The following is a 26,612-nucleotide window of genomic DNA, read 5'->3' on the forward strand; positions in this document are numbered from 1 at the left end:
CAGCTTACTCACTTTAAACTTTGTCAACAATTTTTTAAACTTCATTTCACCTGGAATGAATCAATGATTCACTCATTGACAATCTTTGTAAATGTTTGATTTCTTTATATATTTGTTTGCAAGCTTTTTTAAAAATAAATTTATTATTGAAGTACAACATATATACAGAAAAGTACACAGATTATTAATACACATATTAATGAGTTTTTAGAGTGATCATCCAGATCAAGAAAGAAAACATCACCAGTTTCTTAAAACCCATCCCCCGTATCCCATCTTAATCACAACTGCTCCAAAAGTAACTATTACTTTGACTTCTAACACAATAGATTAGTTTCATTTTAATTTTCAGTCTCTCTTCGTCTCTGTGTCTTCCTTCCCGAGCTCCCATCTTTGCCTTCTCTTCTTCAGAGAGTGGAGGTTGTTTCACCTTCTGTTAGTGAGGCTTTGTCTTTCTATCTCATCTTCCTCAATAAAGCCGTTGCCCCAGTAGAAAGTTTCTGTGTGTGTTGTTTTTAGTTTCCTTTCCTGAGCTGGGGAGTCCTTCTCTCCATTACTGGCTACCGATGGGTCTTCCTGACACCTGACAGAGCACTTTGGACCCCTCAAACCCCGCAAACCTGAATTCTAACAAACATTGCCTTCTCCCAGACCTGAAACCCAGAACCATTTTGCAGTTCTGTTCTTGTTCATGGAGGTATTATTTTTACATTTGAGACTGTCTATGTCTCTTTCTCTCTGTCCTTTTGGGTATTCATCTGTGGCTACACTTTGGTTGAAGTGGTGCATGCAGGAAGAGGGTATCTGAGCATGATTCATGGGGCCATGCTCCATAGTCTTGAATGATGGACAGTTTCATTCTTTAAAACAAAATTATTTTTATTTATTTCTTTCACCGTGCTGAGTCTCAGTTGTGGCATGTGAACTCTTAATTGTGACATGTGGGGTTCCCACACCAGGGATTGAACCCAGCCCCCTGCATTGGGAGTGTGGAGTCTTAGCCACTGGACCACCAGGGAAGTCCCTGGACAGTTTCATTCTATCACCTGCAAATATTGGCAATTTTTCTCCCCTTTTTCAAACATCATAACTTTTATCCTATTTTATTATCTTGTTATATTATCTTGTTTTACTAGCTAGGACTAGAACTCCCAGTCCAATATTAAATAGAAGCACTGATAGCTTACATTTTCATGTTCCCAGTTCCAAATGGAATGCTTCCAACATCTCACCAGTGAGTATAATCGTTGCTATAGGCTTTTGGTAGATAGCCTTTCTTCCTTATGTTAAGGAGTATTGGGTACTGAATTTTATCATTTTCCCCCCTACATCTATTGAGTTGAGCATATGTTATTTTTTTCTTTAATGTGTTCACATGTGAATTACATTAATATATTTTCTAATGTTAAGCCATCTTTTCATTTCTTAGACTAAACCCTGCTTGGCCATGATGTATTTTTAGTTCTTGTTACCCTTGAAGGATTTGATATTTTATCTAGGGTTTTTATGTCTATGTATAATAGTGAAACTGGCCTTTAGTTTTCCTTTCTCCTTCTTTATTTGTCCAGTTTTGACATTTTGGCTATTTTCATCGAATGAGTTTGGATTCTTTCTCCCCTTTTCTATTCTCTAAAATAGTAAGATAGGAATTGACCTGTTGGTAAAATTTCTGTGTGAAATCGGTCCTGATATAGTTTTTTGATGAATAGATTTAAAACTACTGTTTCAGTTCCTTTATGCTACAGCTTTAGATTTGATTTTCTGTTTTTTCTTTCTTGACTAAATTTTAGTAAGCTATTTTTCTAGGAAATTATCAATTTAGGAAAACATCTGTATTTTTAAACTGTTGGATGGGTATAAATATGCTTCTTTGTGGTTTAAAAAATTTTATTGTGTTTACCTCCCCTTTTAATTCCCTGTATTGTTTATTTGTGACTTCCCTCTTTTTAGTCTCTCTTACAGAGAGTCCTGTGGATGGAGGAGCCTGGTGGGCTGCCGTCTATGGGGTCGCACAGAGTCAGACACAACTGAAGCAACTTAGCATGCATGCATACTTTGGAGAAGGAAATGGCAACCCACTCCAATATTCTTGCCTGGAGAATCCCAGGCACAGAGGAGCCTGGTGGGCTGCTGTCTATGGGGTCGCACGGAGTCGGACACGACTGAAGCGACTTAGCAGCAGCAGCATCAAAAGTACATCTTATATTTTTTAAGTACATCTAGTTTATTATCCTGTTCAAAGAGCTACTTTTTGGTATTTATTATGTGTGGCAAGTACTATTCTAGGCAGTAGAGTGAACAAAATGGATAAAATCCCTTCCTTCTTTGAACATATCTTCTAATGTGGGAAAATTAATAAACAATACATTTAATAATAAACTGGTAAATAAAAACTTGATTAGGTGATAATTGTTATAAAAATAAATCAGGATAAAGAAGATTCAGAGAATGGAGATGAGGCACTTAGTTTGTGTGTTGTATTCAGTCATGTCTGACTCTTTGTGACCCCATGGACTGCAGCCCACCAAGCTCCTCTGTACATGGGATTCTTCAGTCAAGAACACTGGAGTGGGTTGCAATTTCCTCCTCCAGGGGATCTTTCTGACCCAGGGCTCGAACTTGCGTCTCCTGTGTCTCCTGTATGTAGACAGATTCTCTACCAGATGAGCCATTGGTTTCAGGCACACAGGCAGATGGCAATTTAAATGGGGGTTAGAGGAAAGGAGATGACATTTGACAAGCAAAGACTTAAAGCAGAAGTGGAAATTAGCCACGTGGATGTCTGGAGAAAGACATGCCAGGCAGAAGGAATGCCCAGCACACAGACCCTCCAACAGGAACCTATTTAGAGTGAGGAAGAGATAGGAGGACAGTGGCTGGAATAGAGGAAGCAATAGTGGGGCAGGAGAAGGCTCCTCAGGAGGATGGTCTAGATATTTAGGGCTTTCTTCTATTGTTAGGACTTTGGATTTTATTCTAAGTGAAATGCCTTGGTGGCTTTTGCACAGAGATGTGACATGATTTGATTTACTTTTCTAGCTACTATGCTACAAATAGGCTGAAGAGGATAAAGGCAGAAAAAGCATTGCAGGCCACATAATTTTGAGATATGATGGTGGTTTAGACCAAAGTGGTACCAGTCTAGGTAGTGAGAATGGTTTAATTCTGAATATTTTGTTCTGAGGATTTACTTACCATTTGTCTGGGGGTGGGAGAAAGCAAAGTGTCAAAGATCTCTCCAGGAAGGTGGACCTGAGCAACTGCATAGGCTGAATTGCTCCTGATGACATTCATATTCATTGTTTTCTTTAATTTTAATTACTTCCTTTGTATTTATTTCCCTACATTTTATTTGGAATTGCTGTAGTATTCTTTCTCAATTTTCTGACTTACAAGATTAACTTACATGATTTGTATCTTTCCCCATTTCCCCCTCATATTTGCATTTAAGGTTATATTAATAGCTCTCAGTCTAGTACTGTTTTAGCTACTTTAACTCAAGTTTTGATATTGTATTGGTTTTATTGTCATTAGTTTTTAATATTCTCTAATTTCTATTGTGATTATTCAACTCATTCATTACTTAAAAGGGAATTAAACTTAAAAAATCTCTAAATGTATCTTTAATTTTGTTATTGATTTCTAATTTTTATTATTGCTTATTTAGATAACATTGTCTGGAATATATTGATTCTATGATGCTTGTTGGACCTTGCTCTGTGACAAACTATGTTTACTACATGACCAGTAGAGCAATGTAGTCATGTATGTGGTTCAGGTCTCATGTTCAGGTAGAGGCTTTTCATCTTTTCTTCCAAAAGTTGGGGAAGGCAGATGAGGTGGTCAAGTCATGACAAGTCTATCTTGGGTCATGGGAGCAGGCACAAGTTGCCACAGGCTGGGAAGCCTGGGGGCCTGCACTGTCAGAGTGGGCTTCATTGCAGGAGTGTCTGAGATCTGGCTGGTGAGGAGGGAGATGCAAGGGGACTGGGGAACCAGGCTGGGGCTCAGATGCAGAGGTGAGGAAACCACTGTTGGCGTGCTGCAAGGGTGGGGCGCTCACAGCACTATGGCCCAGTGCACTGCAGATCCACAGGCCTTCTGTACCTGCTCCTCACTTACCTCTGAAGGCAGAGAACTATTCCAGAAACCTGAGAGAGCTGTATTCCTTGTGAAGAGGGCTATGCAAATCAGTTTGCAATCTAAACCTGTCTTCTGATGTTGCAAATGGCTTTGTCCTGTGGTAGGAATACAAGGTCGCTGCTAACAGCACCAGGATTGGGGCCCTGTGGGCACTCAGTGTATGCACTGCAGCTCCTGCCAGTCTCTTTCTGTAAGACAGCTGGGTGTTAGAGGCCCCCATCTTTATCACAAGCATGACAGGGGGCTGTTGGGTCTTAAAGATAGGCCAGATTTTCAGCTCCCTGGGATGCAGGAGTTACAGTATGCTGCCATTTCGGTTCAGTACTGTAGAAGGCCCTTCAGTGACCTTGACTATAAAATATCCTATTTAAAGGTATCTGTTGGAAGGCACTAGCAAATACATATAGCTCATTAAATGCCTTCTCTATCATCGGGGCAGCCATGTACTGGGCACTGCAGGCTCTGGAGTGGCTCTGGACTGTCACTTAATCACAAGGACAAAATGTGATTAGTGAGAAGTGATCACTCTGGGATGGGATGAACAGACCAGAATGAGCCTAATCCCCAGCGCAACTGCTTATTTTATAGCCTAGGGTTCTTTTCAGAAAACTGTATTATTTAGCCAGGACTGTTGTAAGAAAGGACTTCCCCGGTGGCTCAGAGGGAAAAAAGTAAGTGCCCAAGATGGGTGGCTTAAACAACAGAAGTTTATCCTCTCACACTTCTGGAGGCTGCAAGTCTGAGATTAAGGTGGTGGTAGGGTTTGTTCCTCCTGAGGGTTCTGAGCGAAGGATCCATTCCAGGCCTCTCTCATTGGCTTAGAGATGGCTATCTACTCCACATGTCTTCACGTCATCTTTCTTCTTTGTGACCAAATTGCCTCTTCATCTAAGCACATCAGTTGTATCAGATAAGGGTCCACCCTATTGGTTTCATGGCCTTCTCAGGTGGCTCAGTGGTAAAGAATCTGCCTGGCAGGAGACACCAGTTCCATCCCTGGGTCAGGAAGATTCCTTGGAGAAGGAAATGGCAGCCCACTCCAGTATTCTTGCCTGGAAATTCCATGGACAGAGGAGCCTGGCGAACTACAGTCCAAGGGGTTGCAAAAGAGTTGGACATGACTGAGCACACACGCAATGGCTTCATTTCAGTGTAATTACCTCTGTAGGGACTCTGTCTCCAAATACAGTCACATTCTGAGGTTTTAAGGATTAGTTAATTCAGCACATGAATTTATGGGGAAAAGGGGACTCAATTTAGCCCATGACAATATCCGTTTCACCATGGCCTTTAATCTTCTCTAATTGAGCAATATTTTATTCTTCTCTGGTATCTTATCTTTATACATGAAAAATAGTCACAGATTTTGGTTATAGAAGTGATGCCTGTAATAAATGAGCCATTATTACACTTGCTGATTTATGATCAACCCCTGTAAAACCATTTCTTTCTTTCTTCCTTTCAAAAGCACTTTTCTTCTTTTTAAGAACAGATGACCTCACCTTTGAAGTTTCTTGGGTTTTATTTGTTTTTTCTTCTAGGGGATGCACCTCCTACCCCACAGACGAATTGTGCTGACTTCCAGAATGCCAATCTCCTCCGAGGCACCAATCTCAAAGTCCAGTTTCTCCTCTTCACTCCTTCGGATCCCAGCTGTGGGCAGCTAGTGGAAGAAAGTAGTGACATCCAAAACTCTGGGTTCAATGGCACTCTAGGAACCAAGCTAGTTATCCATGGATTCAGGTGGGAGCCAAACAACCAATAGGATCATCTCCACTAGGAACTAGAAAATGACCCTCATGCCACAGGAAGTTAGTGGGGAGCAAGAGGAGAAATGGATTCACTGCCTGTCACAGGTCCCCTTGCTTACCTTCTGCTGGTCTTGGAGAGGTCTCATAGCAACATGAACACACGCTGTGTTACTCTTTCTTATTGGTCACATATGTTACTCCTCTGCTAAGTCTCATCTTTATACTCTCAAACAGTAAATATGAATGACCCTGGATAAGTAGCACATGGAGCCTCGATTTCCATGCCTGAGTAAAAGGGAGGTTGTAAAAATAGTCTCAGTGATCCTTTCCTCCCTCAAGTGTGGGTTGCATGATTCATTTCAGCCAGCGAGGTCACAGGCTTTGTGCAATTGCTCAGGGGTAACATCATGGTGTTTTTATCCAGGGTTTTATTTCCTCTTCTTCACTTCTACCTGGGTTTCACAACCTAAGAAACTTCTACTTCCATCATTCCCAGAGATTAGTGTTTCTCAGGCACTACACACTTCTTCAATTTCTTTGATGATCCACAGTCCAACTTTTGTTGTAATATATAGTCTCTGAGTCCCAAGTCAATCATCACCCTTCCTTCCAACATCTTCTCTCCAAAATTCACTGATAACGCCAAAAACAGTAAAAAGTTTCTGGGAAGAGAAAGGGAGAGAATATGGTGAAACAGTAGCTAGAACAACTGAAACTGGGGGGGGGACCCAATGAAGAGGTGGACAGTGAGGCACTGCACAAAGGATAATTGCTTCCTCATCTCTGGCTGGTTTCTCCCTGACCCCAGGGTCCCAGTCACATCCTCCCTTAGGCTTTCCTTCCCACTCTTGAGCCAAAGTCTCTCCTCTGGCAAATTCTGCATTCAACCACCATCCGAGGCTCAACCAGAGACACCTGCGACCGGAGATAGCTGATGGAGTGGAGAGCTCTGAAGCCTTGCTATGCTGTCATTCCAGATGCCCCCCAGGCCACATTCCCTGGCATACACCGGGGCTGGGCTCCTCTGTCCACATGAGCCAGCTCTGTGCCATGGAGAAGAAGACTTCTTTCCCATTCCTAACCTCTTAGGAAAGCTTTCTGAAAATTTTCCTCTTCTTCTTTTCCTAGAAAAGTCTTATTATATTCTAAGTTCTAGAATAATAAAGAATATATCTCATTTTTCTTTATTTCTCAGAAAGCACCTAGCACATCGCCTGGCCCATTTGTTGCATGAAGGGTGAATGCATGGACAAGTAAATGGAAACACCCCTAAGGAAGGTGTCTGTGTTACAGAGTGAGAATTAAGATTGCAAATCTTGAACTCTAACACACAAAGCTATCTTTTCTTTCCCATGAGTAACACAAGCAGGGTCAGCACATGTGGTCCATGTGATTTATGCATTGCACAAAGGTACCTGACTGAGGGCCAATGGGGCTGAACTCCGACCTGAGCTCTGAGCCCTGGCCCAAGGCTACATCCACCTGGAACAAAGGTACCTCTTTACAATTTACCCACAGGCTCCACATGTGCAAGCAGGAACCCTGCTAACTTCAGGATTATGTCCTCCTTATGCTCAAAGCACTGTAGGATTTAGTGCTCATACTCCCCTCCACCCCCCACCACACACACACACACACACACACACACACACACACACGTGACTGTTTTCCTCTAGATTTGTTCTGTTTATAGAAATGTCATTGTAATTTCCATGACGATGAATACTGACTGGGAAGATAATTTTCCTATCCTTTCTTGGCCCCACATCTAGGGCTTTAGGAACAAAGCCTTCCTGGATTGATAGATTCATCGGTGCCCTTCTGCGGGCAGCAGATGCTAACGTGATTGCTGTGGACTGGGTGTATGGCTCCACAGCTGCCTATTTCTCAGCCGTGGAAAATGTGATTAAGCTGGGACTCGAGATCTCCCGTTTCCTCCGTAAACTCCTGGTAGGTGTAGAAGAGCTTAGGGTGAGCTCTGGCTGCTTGTGGGGGAGTGAGCGCTCAGAAAGAAAGAAATAACACGTGAGGAGGAGCTTTAGGGAGGAAGCAGAGCCACTGGTAGTCTGTGGGTCTTTGATTCAGGTCTCACCTTTACCACTTACTGTGCTGACCTCAGGCGGAGTTTTGAACCTCTCTGAGCCTCTTGCTGCTCCTCTGTAAGACGCACCACTACATGTTACATCGGAGGTGCCGATAGCTGGCCCTTCTATGCTTTCAGGAGGAAATGGCTGTGGTCATGCCTCACACACCTTGGGCACCAAAAGGAAAGTGAATGGGTTGTCCAGGTGGGGAGCCCAGGGAGAGGGCAAGTGATTAACAGGGTGAGATTCTGCACTTTCTCCCCAAAGCATGTGTGGCTGGTATGTTGTGCCCAAGACCCTCTGCTTCTGACGCCTCAGAGAAAATTGTTACCCTTGTAAGGTCAGGGGCTGGGGTGGCCCAAATGTAACTCACTGTAAATGACTGTTCTAGGCGCTGGGTGTGTCAGAGTCCTCAATCCACATCATTGGCATCAGCCTGGGGGCCCATGTAGGGGGCATGGTAGGACATTTCTACAATGGCCAGTTGGGACGGATCACAGGTAACATTCTTCCCTGCCCATTCGCTTAGGTTTAGAGAGAAAGAGAACATGCCTGGAAGAGCGTTTGCTAAGGCAGGCAAAGGGAAGTGTGTTGGGCCTTTGTTCTTATGATCAAGTCATTGATCACCACTAAAATTTACCTATTGTGGCCCTTTTGGATAAGATGGTACTGTGTTGTTATTTCATGATCTCTAGTGTCAGTGTTAGAGGCCATCTATTTCTTTCTGAGCCTCAATTTCTACAACTCTAAAATGGGTTGTAACAGCTCCTATCTCCTTGGCCCACTGTGGAAATCACCTTTACACAATTTTTCTAAATACTTGCACAGTGCTGGGAATTTTGTGCTTCAGGAACTACCCTCAATCAGTAAGGAGCCAGAGCTGTGTGGTAAATACTCTGGCTGCCTGGCACTTCAGTGGGACAGTTCTGAGTTGTGTTTTGCAGAGTCCTGCAGGGGGACCCCAGTGGGATGAGACCCAAAGTGATAGTCTAGTCATTAAAATTGTCTTTCATTCTCTGACTTTTTTCCACTTCCTTATGATACTTTCTGTGCGTGCATGCTAAGTGGCTTCAGTCATGTCCGACTCTTTGCGACCCCATGGACTGTAGCCCGCCAGACTCCTCTGTCCACGGGATTATCCCAGCAAGAATACTGGAGTGGGTTGCCTTTCCCTTCTCCATGAGACCTTCCCTATCCAGGGATCGAACCTGTGACTTTTATGTCTCCTGCATTTACAGGCAGGTTCTTTACCACTAGCACCAGCTGGGAAGTCCATGCTTTCGGTGATTTTCTCCCAAATAAGCTACTTGCACTTTACATACTTGTCTCACAGTCTGCTTTTTGGGTGGAATAGGGAGGGATCCAAGGTAAGGCTGGGAGAGAGTAATATTTACTTCACTCTATCGTTGTAAAGGGGCTTCCCAGGCGGCATTAGAGGTAAAGAACCCTCCTGCCAGTGCAGGAGATATAAGAGATGTGGGTTAGATTCCTGGATCAGGAAGATGACTTTGGAGGAGGGCATGGCAACTCCCTCTAGTATCCTTGCCTGGAGAATCCCATGGACAGAGGAGCCTGGTAGGCTACAGTCCATGGGATCACAATAAGTTGGATACAATAGAAGCATCTTAGCATGCACACACACACGTTGTTGTAAGGACTAGAATGTGTGAAGTTGCCTAGCACAAGGCCTGGCACATAGTAACTACTCAAAACATTATAGCCATTGTTATTACTACATGAGGATGAATATTACTGACATTAACCCTTACCAAATGGTCGGGGTTAGCAAGTTCATTTCAGAGCCAGAGGAACCGGGTCATGAAGAAGTTAGAGTTCCCTCTACTCAACAGAGTAGGGTTTCCTGGGAAAGGTGGTCCTGAGCTAGTTCTCTCACCCTTGGGTCCTTGTTGGGGGATTCTGATCTGAACTATAACGGTTGCCCGTGTAGGTGTGCAGTGGATCCATGAGAGTTCTTGTGTCTGAGATGACAGGGCCCCTGACATGTCTGTCCTTGCAGGCCTGGACCCTGCTGGACCAGAGTATACCAGAGCCAGCCTGGAGGAGCGTCTGGACCCTGGGGATGCCCTCTTCGTGGAAGCCATCCACACAGACACGGACAGTGAGCTGGGGTGGGGGGGTGGCGGGGCAATGAGCACAGGGCAGAGGCTAGGAGTGGCCCTAGGAGGAGACCCTTCCACTCTGAGCTTCTGTTGCAGTGAGGAGTTTACCAGCATGATCTCGAAAGTCTCTTCCAGCCCTATCTTGCTCTGGGACTGAGATGAATGATTTTATTTTTAGCCAGCATGAGACAGAAGGATTCTCATTTGTGGACCAAAACTGTTTGGTCATGAGTCTCATTCTGATTCAACCCTAAGCCTCTTCTGAGGTAGTGTTTGGAGGGCACTTCTGCCTGTCAGGCACACGGGAAAGTCAGGCTATTTTTTCAGGGTGAACATGCCTCACCCCGGGACACTGGGGCATTCCGCTTCTGGGGCAGATGCTCGGGCCTGTCAGAACTTCTCTCCTTCCCAAGAGATGAGGCCAGCCCTCAGTTGGGTGAAGAATGAGAACTGCCGCCTCCAATAATGACAGGCACAGGCAAGAACCCCCAATTCTGAATCCATCATAACCAGCAGACACTCCTCCTCATTCCTACTCAATGTCAGATGCCCAGAGTCTAGTGCCAGGGCCTGTGCTCAGTGTGTTGGGTACCAGAAGAAATTACATCTGTCTCTGACCACGAGAGTTTGCCGTTCAACTGAGAGATAGCCATGTCTCATTCCATTTGGCTAGAAGCCTTTTTAGCATCCAAAACTCACAGATTCATGATTCTGGAAGAAGTTCATGTAGTCATATAACTCAATCCTCTTTTCCACCTCCATTTCACAGATAAGAAAACAAAGTCCATAGCCCTCTGCTTAGTTATTAAGTTAATTAACCATGTTAATTAACAATGTTAACCTTTTATGTTCCTAAATTTGCTAAATAGGTGACCCATTGGTCCCTATTTATTTGTCCTAGGCCTCTCAGTTCCCTTCAAAGTTGTAGCCACTACCTAATATGATAAAAAGTTTTTCTTTTTATGATAAAAAAATAACTTCCATTTATTCAGTTAGTCTTGACTGATCTATGTAGCAGGCACTAAGAATACTGCAGTGCACAGGGCACCACGTGGGACTTGCCGGCTAACAGGGAAAGCATTTGTCCCTGATTTGTTCAATAAATAAGTATTTGGTACTAACATAAGCTAGGTACCATAGAGCAGGGAGAAGATGGGTAAAGGCCCTGCCTTAATGGAGCTTACATACAAGTCAACAGATAAGATAATTCTACCTCCTGATTATTATAATAAGGGATATGGGAGGAGCGTATGTGACTTGTCAGGGGGTGCGGGGTCTACCTCAGGTAGGATTATTGAGGAAAATCTGTCCAAGGAGTTGATGTCTGAGGTGAGATTTCATGGATGAGAATAAGCCAGCACTGGAAAGAGCTGGGAGAAGACCATTATAGATGGGAAGGATAGCCAGAATGAAAGCCTTATGGTGGGTGAGGGCAGGAAGGAGAACCATGTAGTTAGCACGCAGCGAGTGATGCGATGAGAAAGTGGAGTAGGACCAGACTGGACATGGCAGGGGGTTTACATCTTATTCTATGATCAAGGAGAATAGGGCAGCGATTTGGATTCCTTTAAAAGATGACTCTGCTGGGCAGAGCATGGACTTTAGGTGGGCAGTAAAGGAAGGCCCTTTGGACAGTGTTTGCAGTGGTGGCCTGGATGAGGGGGCAATATTGGCTGAAGCAAAGGTGGTGGGAGTAGAGATGGAGAGAAGCAGAAGGATTCAAAATATATTATGGAGGTAGAACTGACCTGACAGATGATGGGCAAGGAGGCATTCTAGGTCATCACTTAAACCCTGGATAGATGACGTTAAACTGGTAACACACACTCCACTGCTTACAATTGTGACAGATAATATGAAGGAGAAAGTCATGATTTTTGGCAGCTGAATTGGACTGATCTTGAGGGGTCAGATATCATCACACTGATGGGATAAAGGCTACTACCTCACAAACTCATCTCTTTGTAGTCAGATTATATTTATTCTTAGTCATAGAAGCTCAAAGGCATGTAAGAGACTGGAAATGTGGTCTCACACATATATATCTGAACTGTCACTTAGAGTAAAATAGAAACTATTCAACAAGGAAATTTACCAAGCTTATTATAACATTTACTGATTCATAAAAACTTAAGGGATACTTTTCTTGATTTTATTAGGCAAATATGAATATCTTCTTATGAATTTATTCTTAGCTTCCTTTCAGCATGACAAAACCTCTTAGAAAACCATCTAATGGCTAGTTAGTTCTGTCATCTTCTAGCATTTAGGAATAAGTGGGTCCCCATTCAGCACAGAGAAGGGGTGGGTGCCCAAGGTCAGACTTCAGGCTCTATGGCCAGTAGACCCTGCTATGGGGACCTGGAAAATGGCCCCTGAAGGAAGAGGGTAACAAGGTTCTGCCTTCTTGCAGATTTGGGCATTCGGATTCCTGTCGGACACGTGGACTACTTCATCAATGGAGGCCAAGACCAGCCTGGCTGTCCCACTTCCATTTATGCAGGTCAGAAAGCCAGAAATACTCAGTGTTTGGCTGCTCCAGAGACTGGACTTTATCAACAGGTTTCGTGTTGAGTCAGCCAGTGTGAGCCACAGGAGTCTTCCTGACAGTGTCCTTTGCTATGTCCCATCGAGCTTACTCAGCACTTATTGAATGGATGTCTGTGGAGACAAGGAATTCTAGGGGAGGACTGCCTGAAATTAAGATTGCTCCATATTTAGGTTCCCTCCCTACGTCTTAGGCCCTACCATCATCCACCATCACTCAAGCCAATAACCTCTCTTCTTCCTAGGCCCCACATTGTGGCAGAGTCCACACTAGTTACATCCTTTGCAGTGCTGTGTTGTGTCAGAACCAGGCTGGTGCACCCAAAGCTAGCTAGCTGAAGGTTCAATTCACTGCACAACCATTTCCCCAAACTAATTAAATTTAAGCTCTCCAAAATTGCTTTCAAGATAATCTTCTTGAATACAGCCAATGAATATACCTATCTTCTCTTCTAAATTTACTCTTCTGGATACTCTTTTTGGATATATTGTTTATGTTCTTAGCATAATTTTAAACAGTTTTAAATTTATCAAAAGCTAAGCATTAAGGGTTGTTTAGTCTTCTTATATTCTTCTCATGAATGCAGCTAACCTATCAACATTTCATATGGGAGTTTTGATTTCTGAATACTGTTTTTTTACCCTTTTCCTTCTTTACCAAAATTTTATCATTTTAAATATTCTTTTGACAATTGTGTTGAGTAACCACTAATCCAACTTATCAAATTCACTGATTTTCCAAATCATGTTTCTTTTAATAATTCTTAATTTTTTCAGCAATTCTAATCAGATTGGTTTGGTTTTAATGGCTTTTGAAAATTTCTTTGGCATTTTATTTGGTCACTTTCCATTTTTTTCTTCATAATACAACTTGAGAAGGGTTTAGTTTGTGTCTTCCATCTCCTTCTTGTAGCTAGAAGGGGGTTGGCCATAGACAGTGTTCCAACTATGGGGGAAAGGAAAATCCACACATAGCTCATACTTGGTTCTGGTCCCAGTGAGGGGGTCCCAAGGTGAAGGGAGAGTATGAAGACCTTAAATGCTGGAGTTATGGCTCACTATAGACCTCTTAGCCCCAGCACATTCATTCAGTATGAATTATCACAAATTTTAAAATAGTCAACAACAACAATAACAAGAAACCAAGTGTTTATTGTGTTAGGACATTTGGCAGATTCAGCGTCAGTCATTGGGTGAGGTGAACCTCAGTACATTGGCTTTCATAGATGGACCATGAGCTGCTGCTGACTCCCTTGATTGTCTCTTTGTTGGACTGGGTTTAATGAGGTTGAATACAATTGGTTGTGTGGGTGATGCTGAAGAAGGCAAAAATGTGCAGACCAATATTTTGAGAAGTAGGGTCAGGATCGCCAACTCTTCACATGCTCCCATTTTCCAAAAGAGAATCTGCATGATCACGGAAGAATGGGTCTCTAAATAAGCAATTTTATTGGTAAATTAAGCTTAGTTAAAAGAAAAATTAAAAAAAAAAAGGAATCACTTCAAAAAAAATTAAAAAGAAAAATGAGAGTATAGTAACCATGTTCATTAATATTTCAAAAATGTGGCTCAGGGGGATATCCCATGTATTTATAGCCTGTTGGACTATAACATTCAATAGAGTGACAGTAAGTAGCATGGAGGGAGTTTCCATGTGTCTTGAACTGAAACTTGGTTGTGTCTTTTGGCCTTGTTCAGGCTACAGTTATCTGATCTGTGATCACATGAGGGCTGTACACCTCTACATCAGCGCTCTGGAGAACTCCTGTCCACTGATGGCCTTCCCTTGCACAAACTACAAGGACTTCCTTGCTGGACAGTGTCTGGATTGTTTCAACCCTTTTCTTCTTTCCTGTCCAAGAATCGGTAAATACTCCTCCTTTGACTCCCTCTGACAACTTGGGGAGAGTTCAAGCCTTGTCACCTCTTCAAGTCCTGATCTCCTATGGTCAAAAAGTCTATTCAAGTTGGGTAAAGAAAATTTAAGTAATGTTCAAAATTCAGCTAGAAGGTGTTCTCACCTAGAAGGTGGCCTTTAGCTTTCTGTGTCCCACCCACCCCCAATACTGCTTCCTGATGCTATATGCACTCTGTGCACACCCTTCACACACACAGAGACCCTGACCCACAAGTCTACCTCAGGATCCTCTCCAGAAGCATCAGTGTGGTCCAGATCCCCTGCACCCACTCTTGGACCTGATGCACACCATAGTTTTTGTGCACCATGGTCTTCCGTGCTAGGCCAGCCGTTCTCCAGTTCCTGAGAGGCTTGAAATCAAAGTGCTGTGGGGAAATCCCTAAGACTGGCACACATTGCCTGCCTTAGGGGTGTGAGGCCACGTGCCAGCTGGAGGGGTTCTTAATTGCTGATTGACCTGGACACATCCCTGGAGGATCCCGGCTAGTCTGGAGAGAATGGCTCGGGAAGGCTGAGGGATCCAGCCTCAGCTCACCCTGTGCAGATCATTGTTGTGAATATCCTGGGGTTATCCAGCCTGAAGCGTTCCCAGGAAAAACTCCTGGGTAATGTGTGATTCCTCCCCCTCCTTCACTCTCCCACTTCCCACCCACCAGCTGCCACTCAGAACTGCAGCAGCCTGCCATTGCTTATATGAATGAAATGAATATCAGCTTGACAAAATGTTAAAGTAGGTGTGGTTTCCCATAATAAAGCAAAACAACATTACTTTCTGCTCATCAGGCATATGTCACTGTTTCCCACACGTGTGATGGACCAGATGGTTAACAACGACTTTACACTCTCTGCTCAGCCTCATCTCCCACGGGATTTTCCTTTTTTTCTAAACACCTCAGGGATGCTAATTACTCATACTTCCAAGAATATTTTTCATGTTTCCTCACCCAATATCCCTTTGGCCAGACTTTACTTTCTGCTTGGAAAGCCTTTCTCCAACTTGTCAACCATTATTCTTCAGCTCAAACACTTTCTGTGCTCCAATGCACAGGATACAAATACCACTAAAAGAACTATCATATAGATTGTTTGGCAAGTTGGAGACATCATTTCATAATTTCATATAAATACCCCCGGGAGTGGACCAGATAATCTGTATTTGCTGTCTACTTGTGTGTTTATCCTTGTCTGGATGGAGTTGCTGTACCCCAGGACTCACACAGTTGTTTGTAGAATGAACAGGTGCATGAATTAATCACTGAAAGGCTGGGTGCCACTGAACCCTGAAATGGCCTCCTCAGGGCCCTGCTGTCTTTTCTTCTTTATCTCCAGGGCTGATAGAACAAGGTGGTGTCAAGATAGAGCCACTTCCCAAGGAGGTGAAGGTCTACCTGATGACCACTTCCATGGCTCCGTATTGTGGTGAGTGGGGAGGAACGCCCTGCTTAACTCTGCCAGTGTGCTGACCTGCTGAGTCCAGGGCTCCAACTTAGGCTGTGTCCAGCCCAGCATGGTAGCCAAAGTGGGAGGTGAAGAACTGGGGCAAAAAGGTCGTGGAAAGTGAGAGGTGTAGGTCAGCATCTCCTGGGCTTAGATAGAACCCAAACTTATCAGAGCCAGCCTAAACCATTGCTGTATGGATAAGAACCTGGGGGCATCTTATCTTTTGGTCAGTATCTGACCTTCATTCCTCCCACCCCATCATGGAATCCTGCCCTCCAGTGTGGGCTCTCTCTCTAGGGTGGTATTTGGGAGAACCTTTTGGATTTCTTCTTCCTGCATACATTTCCCCCTCCTCATTGCCCACCCTGTGTGTCTCCACTCTAGCAGTCCTCCTACGTCAGGGTTCATGAGGAATACTGAACCTTCACATATATATTTCAACTGTTTACTGTGACTCCTAACCACTGCATTTCATTGAAGCTAAGATGCCGGTGATCGTGAATGATGATTAATGTGAGAGAGAAAAGGGTATCTTAGAATCTATAACATTAAATTAAGAGCTGAACCATCCTCCTTTCTATGCCATTTGCATCTTATCTAGGTTGACTATACTTTCTAATTTTTTTTTTTTATCCTGGGGTCTTGTCTGCTTTATTGTGTGTTCAGAATAGAAGTATGCTGGTTTGGATGGGAAATTATATGACCACCCTAATTCTAAATTATTTTTTGATCACTGGAGTCTGGCTGGTTGTTGGAGGGATCTTTGTGGCCATACCTTCCCAGTAGTAGAGGGCCTGAAGTTCAGGCTCAGTGGTCACCCAAACCTGACTTGCTCTAGGATTCTCTGTTCACCTGCTGTGTGATCAGGAGCAAGTTCCTTAACCTTTCTGAACTTTTACACACTTGTGTGGAAAATAGTACTTATTTCAAAGAATTAATTGTGAGGATCAAATAAAATACATAGTACACAGGCAATCACTGCACAGTGACTGGATTCAATAAGTAATAATTCCCTTCCCTCTGACAATGGGAGAATTTGGGAGCCGAGATGGGGGTGTTTGTAATTTCATTAGAGAGAACTCTTGGCTACTTCTTAAGAATAAAGTTGGTCAGCTGTGGGCTTTTCACATCCATCCTCTCATCTGACAACCCAGCCCTGAGCGGTGATGTGCCCAAGGCTCCATGGGAGGGTGAAGAAGTCAGGATTCAACTCCAGTCTTCTGACTTCAAAATCTTTACCCTTTCCACGCCATCATCACTTTCCTCCACACTCGTATCTCTGCCCCCTCTTCTGAGAACCTGCTTTTATCAGTCGTCTTTCTCAGTTACTCTTGGGTCCTTGCCACCGCTCAGAGGTCAGCCTGAGGCAGGATGCTTTGTCTGGGTCAGAGGCAGGGCTTGGACCGACTTCCCATTTCTACTTCCAGCTCCAGGGCAGCTTTGTGGTGTCTCCTCCCTGTCTGGACAGCCAGGGAGCCTGAGGCACACCTGAAGGTTGAGGGCATTTTTGGATCCCTGCTGAGGGAAATTCACTGGACCACACCTTTTCTGTTTCGTCTTTGTTGTGAGATCCCCTCCCCATCCCCTCAGAAGTATGGTTACGTCTGTTCACAGACCTCAGAGGGGCCTGCATCCTGAGCCTGCCATTCTGAGCATCAGAGTTGGGCCCCTCCTCTCCTGGTGGTGGGGTATGGGTCGCCCACCTGGTACCCCACCTGAACATCTCCCGCTCTCATCTGCTCCCAGGCCACTGTGGCACTGAGCTCCCACTCCCCAGCACTCTTGACCTGCCTCAGCCTCAGCACTGCTCACCAGGACAGCTGTCACCCTTGGCTTCTGCCAGGCAGGTGCCAGCATGGACAGAGAATCTGCTCCCCAAAAATCATTTTTCCAAAAATACTATTTTTCTCTTGTAGAGCAACATTTCACCCAAAGTGTTTTCTCTCCATCACCTCATTCCTCACAGTGTACTATGAGGTGATGTTGGGGGTTATTGGTTCTACGTGAAGGAAGTGAGGCACAGAGAGTTTCGGTGGCTTAGACAGGACATCACAACTGGTAAGCAGCAGGGCCTCACCTTGAATCCAGTTCCCCTGGCAAACCATCACGGGCTCATGTGCTGTTGCCCTTGTCAGGCCCAGAGCAGGTAGGAATTTCACTACTAGTTCCCATCCACCAATGTTAGCAGACCTGGCCCTTCTAGGGCTTCCAGAGTAATCAGAGACGAGATCAGCAGAACCTCAGGAAACTGTTTTGATCGGTGATACCTGCTGGTAAAGTGATATATCCAACTCAGCACAGAGAATTAGATTCCTAAAGCTATGTAAGGTAGACATTTTTTTCCACGTTGTGATTATACACTCTTGTTCAGCCCTTGCCTGTCAACATAACACTCTGCATCCACAGTAAACAACCAAGAAAGAGAGACAGGAAGGACATGGCATCTGATGTTCCTCTCTGTGAAGGGGCAGAATGCAGTGCTCTCCTGTCTTCTTGTGGGTTCTCGGCAGGAGTCCGGTTGCTAACCCTGTGAGCCCATATGGGTCACATCATTACTTCAGCTTGGGCTGTCTCCCTAAATCCACTTAGTCCCTCCACCCAATATTCACCCATAAAACATAACAAATCAAAAAGTACAGATAGGGCAGAGGTGAAGGACTACCTCTAGCTATGTCCCAACCACCAAAGGAGTCTGTGAAAATGCTCAAGAGACCAAAGTCCCAGCCAGGTGCCACCAGATGGGCTTACCCCTTATTGAGGAAAGGCTAGGGTGTTGGGGAAGCTGTAATCCTTCTTAACCTCTCTTGACAGAGGGACCACAGACTCAGGGGTATCACCGTGAACCAGGCTGCTCACCCAGTCTGTGCGGACAATACCAGCTTTGAGAGCCCGTTTCAGTGCTGCCCCAGAGGGCAGAGATGCCACACAGGCCCCCAGCCACCCCAGGGAGGGCCGCAGTCGTCTCCTGCACACATGGTGGATTCCCTGACACTGTGTGCATGCTAGCGGGGAGGGGCGATGCTGTATTTTATGAGTTAATTATTTAGTATAAGATAGACACTGTTTGGTTTTCATAATCACACCATCAGGATAATGTTGCCAAACAGAGAGGAGAGGCACATTCTTGGATTACAAGTAATAATAAAACTATCATGTATTGAATGATTCCTAGGAACAGACACTAAGGACTTTATATGTATTCATTCATTTAATTCTCATTCAGAACTGTGAGGTATGTAATTTTGTTATCCCAATTTATACTCGGCAACAGAGGATGATATAGTTAAGATAGCATCACTGACTCAAAGGACAAGAATTTGAGCAAACTCCAGGAGACTGAAGGACAGGGAAGCCTGGTGTGCTGCAGTCCATGGGGTCTCAAAGAGTAGGACACAGCTGAGCTGCTGAACACAATTTAGACTTGAGGAAGCTGAGAACCTGTGATAAGAGGTAACTGCGTCCAGTCACACAGCTGCTAAGTGTTAGAGTGAGATTTCTCACTGCTGTGCTGCTCTCTGGGATTTTTCATGTATTGCTCCCACTGACCTCTGGCCCCGTTGTCTGCTCTGCTTTGGTTTCTCAGTGCATCACAGCCTCGTGGAGTTTCACTTGCAGGAGCCAAGAAACAAGGACACCTGCATCACAGTCACTTTCCTTAGCAGCAATGTCACCTCCTTGGTCAAGGTTACCATGTACGTAAGTGTCTCACATGGCTGGTTTCTCTCCTTCTATTTACATACATGCACGGACATCCCAGGCCATGCTCTGTGTGGTCACTGATGGGTGGGTGGAGCCAACTGGGCTGGGGGTGGGGGTGAGGGTGGCATCTGGGGATGAGGGTGGCACCTACCACAGATGGACCCACAGACACATTCCAGGCAACTGTTCCAGGTTCAGGATGAGTATCGGGCCCAAGCAGAGTGTATTCAGACAATAGCAGGCAGGCAGCAGTAAGGGAACATCCCAACAGGGGGTGAGAATGTGGGATCTAGGTCCCTGACAGGACATTGTGTCAGGAATCCAGGCAGGGGCATCAGAGATGCCAGCAAATAGGAGGACCTCGGCCATTGGCCCAGGCAGGGCTGATGAGAACCCGGGAAGCCCCTACTCCTGGGCGGAGGGATGGGGGAGGGGGGAGGGGGGCTATCAGAGTGGGTTACCAGAGCAGACTCCCAAGCAGAGGGTAACTTAGCCAGTGAGTGCCAGGTGAGGGCCAGCGGGATTGATGCTCAGTGGTGTCAGTCCCTGGAACTGGGGCTGATTTCCTTCCTTTGTGGAGTCACACTTGAGCCAAGCAGCTGTGGGACCAGGCTTGAGACGAGCGGGCAGAGAGCCTCAACTGTAGGGAGCTGCAAGCCTGGCAGGGGACAGCAACTCAGCAGCTGTGGTGCTTGTTTCTTTAAAAAGCCATTGGTTAGTTACTCACAAGCAGCAGGAGGCAGACTAACCAGATAAATCCCTGCCTCAGTCAGGGTTCAGTCTGGAAACTAGAGCCCAAGCCAGGCAGTCCAACAGAAGGAATTTAACACAAGGAGCTAATTACAGATATGTTGAGAGAACTGAAGACCCAACAGAGGATGGGGAAGCAATGCAGAGCTCAGCAATAGCAGTCACTCCCACTCCAGGGCTACAGGGACAAAGCAAGGTGGTGTTGGTAGAACCGAGTAGGGCTGGGGGGTGGGAAGGGTAAGTGATTGGCAGGAGCTCAGAATCTCTGCCTGAAGCAGCCTCCCACTCATGCCTGGGAGCCTGAGGAATGTAGCTTCCAGCAGGAGGGGTGCAGTGCAAACAAGGTGATCGGTGCCCATACATGCAAATGCACAATTGTCAGCAGTGACAGGGGCTATGAAAACAAAGAAGACAGAGCCTGGCTAAGTGTGGAGAAACAGTGTTTGAGTAGAGTTCTGAAGGGTTTGGAGGATCCCCCCACCCCCCCACCCAGACCACGGGTTCATGAGATGTGACCCTGGGAGCAGTGATATCAGGCATGGGGACAAGAGGCTGGGGGTGCTAATCAGGGCCAGACCGTGCCACCCCTGGAGGACAGGGGAGGGATTTGGGATTTTATCCTGAGAGCAGTTTGGAGAGCTGCTGGAAATTTTAAACAGGAGAGTGACAGGATCATATCTGGGTTTGGAAACACTTCTCGGGCTTCAGGGATGGACATTAACTGTGCTGTCAGGGAAGATGAGTTTCCTCTTGGAGGAGTGCATGTCTGGACTACCAAACACTCTGCCACCAGGCAGGGTTCCAACTCTCCCAGTCCACAAGGCACAAGACAGCAGATAGTCAGGACCCCCACACAGACCTGGGGTGCCCATGTAAGCCTTGCAGATTATGGCTGAGTAATTTTCATTAAATCAGTTCAAGGTCATGTTAACTTCTACAAGGGTGTTTCTATCACCTCTCCAGCCCACCTCTCTGTTGGGTAGATGAGCCAACACTTGCAGGAATCATGATAATTACACATGACTCTGGCTGATTGTTAGAATCACCAGGAGAGCTTTAGAGACTGCTGACAGCAAGCCCTGCCCCAGACCAGTCACAGTAGAATCTCCAGGCATGGCCTCACCCCCTACACTTTGAGAAGCTTCCTGAGTAATTGGAATGGATATCCAAAGATTTCTTCTTCTTCTCCCCAAAGAGACTTGCATTACTGTTTTGAAGAACATGATTACTTCAATTCCTTGGGTTTTGTTTCCTCTTGCAGAACAGAAATTGAAAAGAAGGGAAGGGGGTTTATGTGTGGTCTTTCCCCTACTTTTTATAAATTTGTGAAACCCCAAGATTTCCTTCCATTAGAAAATGGACCCAGGTCAAGTCCCCAGGCCCCCCACTCACAGTGTCCTTTATAGTCCTTCTAGTTTCTAAGCTTTCCATCCAAGCAGCCTCTTAAAGTGAACAGTTTTGTTATTTTTTCCTCTGAAATAAACACTTTTGAAATCGAAAGAAAGAAAGAAAATGGAATAGCTTTTATACAAAGTTTTATGGGATCTTCCTCAAAAGGACAAAACAAACTATATGACTAACCCTGGGTTAGAAAGTACACACAAAAGACAGTTCCTCAGTACGCAGAGGCCAGAAAGGAAAGGGAAACCATGCTCCGCTTAGACAACACCAGATGGCATTCAGAGGGAAAAGCAGCGCCCTTGGGAGCTCCCTCTTTCTAACAGTCCCTCTTTCTGAGCCCAGACGAGCCTGCCCCTGAGAGGCAGCTCAGGGCAGGGCGCAGGGGAGCAGGGGCTGAGGCTCAGACCTAGCGCTGGGTTACACCAAAGCCGGAAGGAGACCACACCTGGACTCCACCCCAGCTCTGATTGGCCTCAAGGCCTATTGTTTGTTCTTTTGTTTCCATCCACACATTCATACTCAGTCTGAATAGAGTAGTCTTCACGCAAAATTCTTGGAATTCGACATCCTAGAAGAGGCCTCTGCTTCCAGCTGGATGGACCTGAGAGTAAATATCTTCACTAATCTGAATTCAGAACATCACTAGCTAGGACACTTTCCCTGATGTGTAAATCCAGGAGCTACTGTTTTACTGCAGGGTCCACCTGTTTACTTTCAAAAATCAACACCTATTTTTCACTTCATGTTCAAAGCTGTGGGGTGTGGGCGAGGTCTGGTAAGGATGATGCAGAGGACTGTGTGCCCACCTCCCAGGAACTAACTGACTGGGCTACTCACAGAGCCCCTGGGAGCCAAAGGGAAGTGAAGGCCAAATATGTGACAGTAAGTTACCTTCCCTTTCCCTTTCCCTTCCAGACCTAGACAGCAGCGTGTTGGAAAAGGAGTCCTAGCTCACCCCAGCCCTCAGTGCCAGATAAACCAGGTGAAACTCAAGCTTCAGGCTTCCCGCCGGGTTTGGAAAAAAGACCAGACGACCATCATTGGGAGGTTCTGCACTGCTCCTCTGCCTGTCAATGACAAGTAAGCCCCAGATCCACCCCACCTCAAACACACTCACCAGGATCAAGGCTGACCTCAGATGTGACCCTTGTTGAGAGGTGCAGTCTCATCATGGGGATAAGCTTCCTTGAAGGAGAGATGACAGAGACCCAGGGTGTCCTGAATCTCCTGCAGAGCCATCTTGGGTTGGGATGCTAAGAAGCCAAGGAGGGTGAACTTTAATTCCCCATTCCCAGTTTAATATAAGAAACTCCATTTTATCTGATAGATATATATGTTTTATGTATCTGTTCTATTTAGTTTCTCTGTAGAATTTTATTGGGACAAAGATTGTTCATTGCATATTTCCTCTTCTTCAGCCTCTGCTGGTCACAGTCATGGGTGTGAATCTGGAATTCCTATCCCCTTTGTACCACCTCTAGCAGGCATTTAGAGTATGTCTTACCACACCTGACCCTTGGAGGACAGGAGTGGACTCCTGTGGTAGTCATCCCATAGATGATTGTAGACATGACATCATGGAAACACAAGGGCACACAATTCTGAGCCCTCTCTCCTGACCAGCCAGGAACCTGCCCTGAGTGCACACCCTCTTGTTTCTCTTCTCTTGCAGCAAAAATATGGTCTGCTTACCTGAGCCAGTGAACTTACAAGCAAGTGAGACTGTTTCTTATGACCTGAAAATAACCTGTATATAGTATATGGGCAGGATACATCCCCCCTGGATTGGGGGTGGGGAATGATGGGCATTCAACTTATTCTAAGCCATTATGACTAAGAAAGAATGCAGAAGTCTTATTTACTTTCTCCATAATTAGCCACCTTAGAGGGGAGAGAGAGTGCTCATTTTACAGAGCTTTATCTCCATTGTCTGTTGAAAGAGTTTTACAAAGATACCATTTCAACCTTCCTGTTCATACTTAACTGCAATTGCCCCATGTGCTTGGACAACTGTACCTAGGATTCAATGGAAACATATACAGGAGAAATACTTTTTTTTCAAATAAAACAATGGAATATCTGAATCATTCAGTTGTTTTATTGGAATGAAAATCTGTTATGTACAAAAAATGTGATTTACAATCTGCAGGATTGGAGAAAACAGTAGATGCTGAATACTCTGCATTAAAATAGCAACTGAAAACAAGTGCTTGGTATAAGACAGGGAATGGAGGATGGGGAGGAAGATGATACCATTCACCGTCCCTTACCATTGCCTTCTCTGGGTATCTCGGAGGTTTAGGTGCTCAGAGCAATCTGGAGAATATAGGTGGATTTTCTTTGGGTCAGTGTTTCTCAAATTTTGATCTTTATAAATAACCTCGTGTCGAGCCATAGGCCAACAAGAAACAGATGGTACACTCAAATTGGGTAATTTGAGAATTTATTAAGAGGACTGTTTACAAAGGTGTTGGCAGGAAGTGAGGAAATCACGAGGGACAGTGCTAGTTCCCTGGGGCGGGGGGCAGCGGGAGCTGCTGTGTTCTATGTCTGAAGAGGCCAGAGGAGGAAGCCCCAGAGTCTGGAGACAGAGAGATCTGCGGGACCTCTGGTCAAGGGACAGTGAGGGGGCAGCAATCCTGCAGAGAGGGAACCAAGAAAACAGATTCTCCATCCTGTTTTCTTTCTTCCCTCATTCTCCTGCTGGTATTCCCACTGAGTGACTCCAGCCAGAAGCTGGAAGGCAAGAGGCACGTTGATGTGGCCCCAGGGCATAAAGCAGAACAGAGAAGATGGGAATGACTGGGATGGCTGTGGGAACAGAGAGACATGGCGTACACTTTCACTGCCTTCTCCATAGCCAAGTACTCCTGGGTTCCTCTGCACTGAATAGTTTTGCCTGTGTTGTGTGTGTGCTCAGTCGCTCCAGTAGTGTCCAACTCTTTGAGAGCCCCTGGACTGTAGCCCTCCAGGCTCCTCTGTCCATGGGATTCTCCAGGCAAGAATACTGGAGTGGGTTGCCTTTTCCTCCTCCAGGGGATCTTCCCGACTCAGGGATCAAAACTGCACCTCCTGTGACTCTTGCACTGGCAGGCGGATTCTGAACCACTGAGCCACCTGGGTTTGGCTTAAGTCTTAAAAATCATTTTAACCATTTTTAAGTGTATAATTTAAGTAGTATTAAGCACATTCACATTGTTGTGGAGCCATTACCACTATCCATCTCCAGAAATTTTTATCATCTAGGACTGAAACTCTGTCCCATTAACCAATAACTCCCCATTTGCTGCTCCCCTCAAATGCTGGTAACCACCATTCTAATGACTGTCTCTATGAATTCTACTCTTCTAGAATAGCTGATGCAATCATACAATATTTATACTTTTGTATCTGGCCTGTTTTACTTATAATGTTTCCATGGTTCATCCATATTGCAGCAGATGTCAGAATTTCCTTCTTTCTCAAGGGTGAATAATATTTTATTGTGTGTATAAACCATATTTTGTTTATTGTTTCATCCATCAGTGGACACTTGGATTGCTTCCACCTTTTGGCTGTTGTAAATAATGCTGCTAAGAACGTGGGTATACATACAGTGTTTGAGTCAAGAAAAAAAAAAAACTAAATAAATGGGCTTTGAAAGGAAACTGCTGACTTGCCAATTTACTCTCCACAATAGAGGCTGGGTAAATGATGCAAGCAACAGGCGGCAGCTGCATCCGGGCTAAGTCACCTAGGTTATCAGGAGAGAGAGCTTCAGCCCTTGTCCAAAGGCCAGGTGAATGCTGTGTCTGTGAATGCTCACAGACACACTTTGTTTTCTGCATTGTCCACCGCAGTTAGTAGAACAACATATCTGAAGAATCTTCTTCAGTATATGGACTTAAGAGGTTTTTTACCCCTTCAAAACCCAAACTCCTCTTTCCTTTTATCCTTCCCTTTTTTACTCCACCCAGGTTCCCAGCAAGAACCTCCCTAGAGGAAAGGGTGGAGGCCGAAAGCAGAGCAAATGCCAGTGTGGCTGAATGGAAAGCTGAATTTAGGGACCGTCCCAAATGCCCTGTGCTGAACCTAGAAATGTAAAGGCCAAAAGTGATCACAGGGAACTTAATTTCTAATTTTAAAAAGGTTTTACAAGACTATCCTTTTTTTGCATGTGTATTAAATAAGGTTTTAGGGAGGGAAAAAAAAAACCTCCCTAGAGACAGACCTACCCTGAACTGAATGAGGCTGCATTTCCTGTTCTCTTACTTTAAAGCACTGTTAGACTCTCACATTTTATTTTGCTCCCCATCAGAAACTAGATCATTACCTTACATGGAAAGCCAGTTTCCCTTATAAAAATAAATACGAGAACATAACAGTGTTTAAAAACTCCAACTAGCTCCTGTGGCTTGCTGAAGGCTCTATGCCCCAGGCCTGCTTTATCCTTATTAAAAAGAAAAAATTAGCAAGTGTGAGAGAAATGTCAAAAACTTATCAACACCTAACAGAGACTTTCTTCTGTATATGCAATCAGTGGACTGAAAGAAATTTAGAGCATGACTAAAAAATTCACCATGAGATCTGATGTTATTTATTGCTGGGTCTATGTGCTACATTAAACTACACTGCTTATGCTCTAGGAAACCTGGCTTTACATATGTGGGATGTGTGTGGAGTTAAGAAAAGGGGAGTGGTAACAGAACTTGCTTGATGGCAGGGCAAGTGTGGGTCTCCCATTCACACCCATGTCACTCCCAACTCCCGCTGAGACAGG

General features: G+C 44.9%; 1 protein-coding gene across 5 annotated transcripts in view; it reads left to right on the top strand.

Annotated features, from left to right (window-relative positions):
• The window catches only part of PLA1A (phospholipase A1 member A), a 43,677-nt gene that overhangs the window by 2,822 nt on the left and 14,243 nt on the right, over positions 1–26,612 (top strand). For 3 of the 5 annotated variants that reach the window (XR_011487205.1, XR_011487204.1, XR_011487206.1), the window contains exons 2-10: positions 5,685–5,886; positions 7,667–7,844; positions 8,370–8,478; positions 9,996–10,097; positions 12,512–12,601; positions 14,344–14,511; positions 15,893–15,982; positions 19,587–19,695; positions 22,769–22,933. Coding sequence is in view for 2 of the 5 variants with exons in the window: in XM_020891731.2 (XP_020747390.1) it covers positions 5,685–5,886; positions 7,667–7,844; positions 8,370–8,478; positions 9,996–10,097; positions 12,512–12,601; positions 14,344–14,511; positions 15,893–15,982; positions 19,587–19,695; positions 22,769–22,933; positions 23,526–23,610 (1,298 nt within the window). In the remaining 3 variants the exon portion in view is untranslated. Of the gene's footprint in view, positions 1–5,684; positions 5,887–7,666; positions 7,845–8,369; positions 8,479–9,995; positions 10,098–12,511; positions 12,602–14,343; positions 14,512–15,892; positions 15,983–19,586; positions 19,700–22,768; positions 22,934–23,525; positions 23,938–26,612 lie in introns of those variants that run through there. The other 2 variants (XM_020891731.2, XM_070466014.1) reach the window with 2 other exon arrangements.

The sequence above is a fragment of the Odocoileus virginianus genome, chromosome 4 (genome assembly GCF_023699985.2).
Source record: "Odocoileus virginianus isolate 20LAN1187 ecotype Illinois chromosome 4, Ovbor_1.2, whole genome shotgun sequence".
NCBI classification, from domain to species: domain Eukaryota; kingdom Metazoa; phylum Chordata; class Mammalia; order Artiodactyla; family Cervidae; genus Odocoileus; species Odocoileus virginianus.